The sequence below is a fragment of the Homalodisca vitripennis genome, chromosome 6 (genome assembly GCF_021130785.1).
Source record: "Homalodisca vitripennis isolate AUS2020 chromosome 6, UT_GWSS_2.1, whole genome shotgun sequence".
NCBI lineage: Eukaryota > Metazoa > Arthropoda > Insecta > Hemiptera > Cicadellidae > Homalodisca > Homalodisca vitripennis.
In genome coordinates, this window is record NC_060212.1 from 30,085,239 (window position 1) to 30,094,974 (window position 9,736).

Genomic DNA, 9,736 nt, shown 5'->3' on the forward strand with positions numbered 1-9,736 from the left:
TGTTTAGCAAGAATTTCAAATTCCAATTTTAGTAAATGTTTTATTCAACTTTACCATTTACAATAACAAATTTTAATTAATTTCAAATTATGTACAATGTTTTAGTAAACAAAATATATTTCTATAGTTAAAATTTGTGCAATTCTTATTTTCATTCAATCCGTTGTTCCTATTGTACAATTTAATAATATTCATATCAATAAATATTCTACCGAGAAAAAGACGTTGTCACGTAAAATCTTCGCCCGTAAAACCGACTTTACAGGCAACCATAATTTTTTTGAGAAAATAAACTTTACAATGCTATAGGCTGTTCCTGTTTAGAATACCTTCAAATACTTGCACAAGGTTTCATAATCAAGAGTTGTACTCAATTAGTTTACAGATTTATTTATTTTGTGATTTTCTCTTTGCCATTATGGTTAAACATAAGACCAATAGAAATACGTGCTAACGCTAAAGTCTTTAGGCTAGTTTTCGAGATTTCGTCTGGAGAGACAGGCAAGTAAACAGACAGATAAAGTGAATGTTTCAGTCCCTGAAGTACACAAGACTTCGCCAAAACTCAGCCAATAAGTATATTATACAAGCAAGTACCTTCATCCAATGCTTTAACACTACTAAGGTGAACTTTATAGGATCATTGTTAAGAGAGAATTTGAATTTTTTTATATCCATGTCGTTATACCCCGCAAAATTGATGAGGATTTTCCTTTCTTTTTAACAATAAAATGGTCTAGATTTGTTAAGAAGTTTGTTCTGTTGATTACATACTGTGCCGTAATGTAACCTCACTTCAATTTGAAGAAATGTAAGCATAAACACATTTTTAGATTTTTTTGTCTACCGACTGCAAAAAGAGCAATTACATTTGCATACCCTTATTAAAAGGAAGTTGTTTCAATTCTAAATCACAGTATTTAAAATGAGCGATAACTTATTTTTAACATTCAACACAGTTTCACAAAAACTTTTTACGATGTTATTAAGATTGTTAACCTTTTTGTACTGAACATATTTATTTATGATCCACAATGCTTTAAAAGATAAAAAATCACTTATAGAAAATTGCTAATACAGTATTCATATCGTTTAATGATATACAACAGTAGTCTTTTATATTTAACCCTGGCTTAGATTTTTTATTTTCATCTGATTATTTATTTGTTTTTAATTAGTCCATAAGGATTTGTTTTGAAGTGGCTAAATGCCACTTTATATATATATATATATATATATATATATATATATATATATATATATATATATATATATATATTATATTGTTGATTTTGGTAAATTCATTGTTTCTGGTCATTGTGGAGACTGTATCCTTGATTATAGATCCTTTTATAATAAAGGACTGTATTACATTTATGTTGTTCACTTGCCATGCCTGTATTCTTTGTAATGTACGAGGAAAAACTGTGTTTACTGCTAATAACTAAAATCAAACGTTGCACTTCCCTTATTTGCTACTGAATTGAGTAATAATCATGGATAGAATAATACGTGTATGAATCAATATCTTACATAATCACCTACTCTGATTAATGATTTATTCCTATCGATTTCCATGACAATCGGTATGGAATTGTAGTCAGCAGTAGTCGCTGTTTTGGCTTTTCCCTGATGTCTGCGTGTAATTGGTTACCTAGTTGCTGTTAACTAGGATAGGTATGTTTTTGTTGTGTTTTAGTTTTAAAATTAAGCAGATCGGAGGGAGAGAAATTCGTGTTTGACTCTTACCCTCAACTAAGGTGAATATACTTGCCTGTAATTTTTAATTTGTTTATGAGTTACTTCTTGTTTGTGTTTGGTAATAACGATATTAAATTTAACCGTAACGTTCCTCAATTACACTGTGGCTATAGAAATGGCCGTTGTATCAGTTGCAGTATTTTTTATTGAAGACTTATTAAAATTTGTTTTAAGACGCTCTGCTGATTTTCAAAGAGCGTTGGTGCAGTACCTATCGAGAAGAAAAGGATTTAGTGTGGTGCGGAAGATTGGATCTCACATGACATGGCTTCATGCCCAGAGACTTCATATCTTGTCGATTGAAGGGTTAGGTGACAATGTATTGCATTGTGACAGAAACAATGCCTTAGAATCATACTGTCAATGCTTCAAGAAACCTGTTGAAGATGTAAAAGAGTCTTTGCAATTGGAAAGTGATGTTGAAGAATTAAAAAAAGAACTGTGTGATTTACAATCAAAAGTGACAAGACTTCTACTTATTCAAGAAAGTAAGGCCCTGGATGACAATTATTCAGAGAAAGAAAACATGCTGCAAACAATGACGCCAGAAAGTGTAGTTTCATCCTCCACAAGTTTCATGCCACCTCCTCCTCCTCCCCCTCTCCCACCCCCAATGCCACCCACCCCTTATGTTCATAAAACAGTTGTTGTAAAAGCGAAACAAAACACAACCAATAAAACAATAATAAAGTCTCCTATTTGCAATATTATGGAAGAATTATCCAAAAGACCACCAAAACTTCGACATGTTGAATTAACTCCAGGAGGTAGGCCTTTGCGGCAAGTAACAAGCTGTACTGGTCAAGATCCATCAGACATTCTTATTGCTGTTCTTAAAAAGCGATTCGAAGCAATTCATTCTCCGCAACGTGAACATTGTTTGATTTCCCCTAATGGCTCTCCTGGAAGCCCTATGGTTTTTGGTTAGCGACTATGATGTGTGTGCCTTTTGTATGATGTCAACTTAAACAATTAATAATTGTTATTGTTATTGTCTAAAAATGAATAGCATAAAGTGAATGTTTTTAAACTCTCAAAAACTAAAACTAAAATGCTTATTGGTCTGTGTTTTGGTCCTATAATGGATTTATATTTTTCTATATTCATTTGTAGGCCGTTTGGTAGCCTAATTGTATTGTGTGGTTGTGTTTTAAGTTTTTGTACAACCTATCTTTTTTATTTATGAAGACAAGTAACTTAGTCTACAGTTAATTTTGTAAGCTAATAACACTGCATAAACAAAAAAGATTTTTGTGTGTTTGATATAACTGTTTCATTTTAAAATAATACAATTTTTATATTCCATGAATACTATTTTATATATGTTTGTATTTTATAATCTTTTATTCAGTATTACAACACACTGTTTAAACTCTCTCTTCTTTTGTGTTTTAACAGGGTAGGGTACAATAAGCGGACCCGGTTTTTTATCTCGAAGAATGTAACCATCGATACCTAATATTCACATCTCAAATCCTAGACTATCAATTGATATAAAAGTATCTACAGTTCTCAATAACAATCATATGTATTAAATTAAAATATGAATTTAATATTTACAGTGATCAAACAAATTAGGTAAATCTTAAGATCAGCGACTACCGCTCCGATCGCCGTAATTTTTTGCATACTAACACAGGTTAACGTAATTTCACCGTAAAAAATAGTCCCAAATTATTATAACCAAAATTAGGAAAACTGAAGACGACCATATTTACACCTCTCACAGTTACAGTTGTTTCTTTCCCACAAATTTCAGATAACGGGTTTTCCGGTATGAGTCCAACATGTTGAAGCAACGAAAAACACGTCTTATCATCTTTCAAAGCAACGTCGTTTAGTTTTCTAAAATTGACTTTCATTTTTAATAATCAGATGTTACTTATTTAAAATTGAAATATTACGTTACATGTATTATTTCAAAGTGTTTACAGCTGTTGATATAGATTATTTAAGTTAATTGTTAAAAATAATTAATTAGTATCGATTGATTATAAAGATGGTTATGATTAATAGTAATATTGTTTGCCAATTTTGATATAAAAAACCAGGTCCGCTTATAGTACCCTACCCTTTTAACATCCTGCAAAATATTTAAATCTTTTGAAGGCCTGTGAAAAAAGGCTTCAGTACTATAATTGGCCACCACAACAATCGTGGAGACTTTAATAAGTAGCCTACACTCGTTATTCAATTGCTATTATCAAACAATTCAATATATTATCCAACTTCAATGTATGTAAAAATGTACCCAATAAGAGTTATAATAAATTACCATAAGAAGAAAGAATCTCGTACTTTACAATTTTAAATACGTAAATTTTACAATAATATTACAAAACCAACTATAGCCTAGACTTAGATATGAAAGAAACCTTACAGTATTTATAAGTTGCCCAGCTTGATATCTATAAATAATTCATCTTCAAAGTCTCAAAATATTAGTTACTTCTTGTTGTTTATTGTTTACATTAAAATTACTATAACTAATAAGTTGAAATCATATGATAAGTTAGATAAATTTTAATATTGAATTATCCTTAGGATAAAAACAATCAAATTGTTCGATAATAGCATTTGAATAATGAGTGTAGGCTACTTATTAAAATGTACTGTAACAATCTAATCAGCGAAACAAATTATTGATTAGAAATACCTAAACTATCGAATTCAATACCACATTATAATAGTTATTTACAATAAATTAAAGCTAGCTGTTTTTAATTTATTATAAGTTAATAATGTTTGAAATTAATAAAAACAATGGGCTACAGTATAATAATCGGTTACCAACACAATAGTATTATGATTATCCAATTTAAATTTCTATGTTATTGAATACATTTAACCTATAGATATTCATAATTAATCATTGCCAGTTTTCTTCATTTAGATTAGTGATGTCATTACCAGCTGTTATTTCATTTATGTAGGAGAAGGCTAGTGACAACAAGAACAATGGCAATGAATATGCATATATTGGCGCAACATTTTTTATAAAAACTGAGCAATGTTTTAAATACTTACAAATTAATGAACTTGCTCCTTTTTAATCCGAATCGTCCAGTTTGTATGACAGGATGAAAACTAGAATTAAAGGTGGAAATCAAATAGTATTTCGCTGCAAGAAAAGTAAGAACAAACACAACATATCTAAAAATAGTCTTGAGAATAATTCTTTTTTCTGAACATTCTAAATTTGGTATTATGAATATAATGAAACATCTTGTACTTTTGTAGTTGAAATCAAACAAAATATGACTATTTAATAATGAATGTACTTTTGACAGCATCAGTACCTGCAGAAATAACATTTCTGATTGACTAAAGTAATTGTAAGTACTGTGCTGCTCAAACGTTTAAATAAAGTTAGTTATTTTATATAATCTGAAACAAATTTATTTTACGTGTAAAAGTATAGCTTCACTCTAATATGATTTTAAAAGCATAAAATTTAATTCAGTTTGACATTATCACTCAGAATTAATTCAAAGTAAAATCATGTTTTTTTGTGATTAATGGCAGCAAGAACAGTGATGACGTGTCTGTTTTGTTTTACAAGCAGTCACGTTTATCCTTGAAAATACAAAAGGTAAGTAAATGTTATTTTGTTGTAATTATATTATACATTATATTTTAATTTGTAAATTATTTTAATATTTATACATAATTATAATTAGTTACTAAGATTAAAAACTAGCAAGATCGTATTGTTTTTGAAATATCCATTATATTATTTGGTCTGACATTTTGCTTTCTCAGTCCTTTGGATGGTCATGAATATCGATTATTCAAATCATTCGATAATCATCATCTAATTGTGTTGGTGACCACTTATTAAACTGCAGCGAAACAATGTAATTATTGTGTAGTAGCCTATTTGAGTAATGGCCGACACTACAATTGTAAGAACTTATGTTATTTATGCCACAAGCTGTCAGATACGCTTATCCTTCAAAATTGTAAGAAGTAGATTTTACACTACTTTGGTTTTTACATTTAACAAATAGGCTACAAATAGATAGTTTTTAACTCATTAAATCATTACTTTTTAGTTAAAAAAAAACAGCTACAATATGAAATACCTATAACGTAATTCGGTTCATCGTTTTAGTTTGATAGTTTAGATAATCAGAAATGTTAATGATTTGATTGTTGTGGTAGCTGCTTATTGCACTGCAGCCTGAGAAAACGACATCTTCATCGTCTTACATGATAGGCTTCGTGACAATAATTTTTTCAAAATAAGTTCTTATTATAGCAAGTATTGTCTGAGTAAAATTTGTGACTGGTCAGAAGGTCAGTTTTAGTATTATTTTTAGAACTATCCTTTTGGGCGCACATTCTGAGAACGCATTTCCGAGTTTTTTGGTCTCATAAAAGTATGTGTATCCATCCTTGGCCACATGAATGGATGGTCCAGTTTTTATTAAATTTTACTTGTAAATATGGAGATATTTAAAAATTCGGTACTTTCTGATTTAACAGAGGCCACCGATAATAAACGGGATTTGGCAGCTTTGGTTGGGCAGTTACACAATAAATACTAACGGTTAGGTTAGTAAACCTAAATGGGCTAACCACATTAGCCGCAGCGTGCTTTGAATAGGTGGTCTCTGTTTAATAAGAAAGTACCAAAAAGTCTCTAGACCATCTTAAGAATGTTGTACCAAAAACTTGTTTAGTCAGAAATGGAATGTTTACGAAATTCATTAAAAATTTTCGATTATATTTGTACCTAAAATTTATTGGTATGTGCTGGTTTTTATTAAAATGTCAGTTAAGTTTTTTATTTCTGTCAGTTCCTAAAAATGATGTGTAGTACATGTTTCAGAGATGATTCATCTGTAGTCTGATGATTATTGAAAAATGCAAGTGACAGGCACTGATGCCCTGGCCAACCAGGGCTCAGCAACAATTATGACGGGCCCTCAACCGTTCTGCGGTGTTCCAAGGTGTGAATCCTCTAGGGTTGTCTCGAAATGGATTCGCGTGGAGCATGGGAGAAGGTGGAGGTTTCATCCGGGTTTGAGAGTGAGTAGAATGGTATTGGTGGCTTCGGACCTTCTCTCATTAAACAGATCAATGTCTTCTAAGGTCATTGGTCTCATTACGGGGCATGGTCACCTGAGGAAGCATCTACACAGAGTTGGCATCCTTCAGGAGGATCCGCTCTGTGGAAGGTGTAATGAGCAGGAGGAGAATGCTGAGCACCTGCTCTTTGATTGCCTTGCAATAGCAAGAGAGCGGTATGCCATCTTTGGTAGCTTGGACAGGGGTGGTGAATTTTCCCAGGAGGACTTGATAGGTTGTTTTCGGCGGTTTGTTGAACTGCTGAAGTTGTAGACTGGTAGGCCTCATGGTGTTTCCGGGGTGCGCAAAAAGTCCTTGAGGCTTAAGTGCATGGCAGTAGGCCGCCCCAAGGGAAAAAGAAAAGAATAAAACTCATCATTTTATGGTGGTTAGGAAACCTAAATGATTGAGATTTTCACCATTCATAACTAACTCATTAGATGCTTGACAAAATAACTAAAAACAAACAGCATGTTTGTAGCAAGTCTTGATGGGTAGGGTACGATAAGCGGAACCGGTTATTTATATCGAAGAATGTAATCATTGATACCTAATATTCGCATCTCAAATCGTAGACTATAAATCGATATAAAAGTATCTATAGTCCTCAATAGCAATCATATGTTTTAAATTAAAATATGAATTTAATATTTACAGTGATCAAACAAATCATTATAACCAAAGTTAGGAAAACTGAAGACGACCATATTTGCTCCTCTCACAGTTACAGTTGTTTCTTTCCCACAAATTTCACATAATGGGTTTTTCGGTACCAGTCCAACATGTTGAAGCCACGAAACACATGTCTTATCTTTCAAAGCAACGTCGTGTAGTTTTCTAAAATTGACTGCCATTTTTAATAATCAAATGTTACTTATCTAAAATTGTAATATTACCTTACGTGTATTATTTGAAAGTGTTTACAGCTGTTGATATAGTTTATTTAAGTTAATTGTCAAAATAATTAATCAGTATCGATTGATTATATTGATGGTTATGATTAAGTAATATCTAATATCGGTTGTCAATTTCGATATAAAAAACCGGGTCCGCTTATCGTACCCTACCCTTACAATAACTCTACGAGATCAAATTTAATTATCGATTAAAAATATGATTCGAAACATGAAATTGACTGTACAATCATGTATGTAAGTTTAACTTTAAATATTTTAAAACTTTTCATTATTTTTTTGGCTAGGGTACTATAAGCGGATCCAGTTTTCCTAATTTTGGTAATAATAATTTTGTTTCATCACTGTAAATAATAAATTCATATTTTAATTTAAAACGTGATTGTTGAGGACTGTAGATACTTTTATATTGATTGATAGTCAAGAATTCGAGATGCAAATATTAGGTATTGATGATTTTATACATAAATACAAAAAATCGGGTTTGCTTATCGCACTCTATTCATGTTTTTGAAATCAACAAATAAAAAGGACATTTTCTGGAAAATGCTCTAATAAATCTGCGTGTATACCACATCCATTTGATACTAATAAAAATATCACAGACTCTTAATTCCAAAAGAATTTCACTTCCAAATTTATTAACCATTTCACACCAGCCACTTTTTTCAAAATATCTCAAAAATTCTGATGAGTTGCTGGAATGTATCTACTAAAAATCCCAGCACTATTTTGGAGATCTCTCTAAAAAGATTATTTATTTAGTTACTTTTTAACCACTTACCAAGATTTAAATTTGTTTTTATTCTGCAAGGAATATATTTAATTTGTAAAATAGTAACTATGATAAAATATTGATTCTTGAAACATGTTATACTAAAAATAACTCAAACATCTTTTTATATTTATGTGTAAAAAAATAGTAAGCACTTAATTTACGATTACTTTATACAATGTTTAGTTTTAAATGAGTTAGCACACCCAATTTTATCAAATTATCTCAGTTAAATAAATAAAATGGATTAAAAAATATGAATTTTTCAAATTTATTTGTATTACTAGTAATAGTCAAACTAAATAAGGCGAACATTAAATAAAAATACTGCTATAAATGTGATATAAAAACGCAAAGTATCCAAAAAATAACTAAGTAATAAAGTCAAACAACCGAAAAATGTTCACTAAACAATAAACTTTGTAGTTTAGTTGTCATTTACAGCTGAATTACATATAGAAGCATAGGAAGGTGCAATTATATGCTCTATAGCATTTGTTAAATACTGTATATAGGTAAGTTTGCAATTGTATTAGAAAGATTAATTTTTAGTAATTATTTTAGTATAGTGTGGTACAGTCGCGTAGTGAGGATTTTGGCGCCATGGAGCGACTCAGTCCCTGGGCGCCCCATTCCCCAACTTTTTTACCTACATGATCAATCAGTGCCGACAGTTCACCTCACTACCGTAACAAACGTTTCTTGGCCATCATTTCATCAGCAATGTAAGGCGTCTTTGACCAAACATCATTTTTTTGTATAATAACTTACAGTCTACTATTCTTTATAAAGTTTTGTTCCTTGTAAGAGACCTAGTTTACGTGTATTAGCAATATGTATTTAATATGTAATTCAATTCCATAGGGTTTGGAATGAAAGTACAAATTTCAATATATTTAATAAATATGTATTGAAAACCGTAGTTTAAATTTGAGTACATTATCTAAAACGTGAACATAGTAGTTAAGTAGTTAAAAAACCAACTCGCATATTACTATCTTAACTAATCTTCTTTCGTGACTTCATGCTAGCAAACTGTGATATTGTGTCGTCCAAGTTGATGTGCCTGGCTCTGCTGCGCTCTATAGATATGGTTTGCTAAGGCACTCAGACGTTCTTGGGACATGGTGCTGCGAAGATAGTTTCTTTATCAGTTTTAAGTTTTGAAAATGATCTCTCTGCACTTGCAGTTGTAACAGGTAGTGTCAAAAAA

General features: G+C 30.9%; 1 protein-coding gene across 1 annotated transcript; it reads left to right on the top strand.

Annotated features, from left to right (window-relative positions):
- The first annotated feature begins 1,665 nt into the window (after positions 1–1,665).
- Positions 1,666–3,136, top strand: LOC124364171 (mitochondrial fission regulator 1-like). The gene has a single exon (XM_046819450.1). It carries the CDS (start codon positions 1,877–1,879, stop codon positions 2,687–2,689), a length of 813 nt encoding a protein of 270 aa, XP_046675406.1. The 5' UTR covers positions 1,666–1,876; the 3' UTR covers positions 2,690–3,136.
- The last annotated feature ends 6,600 nt before the right edge of the window (positions 3,137–9,736 follow it).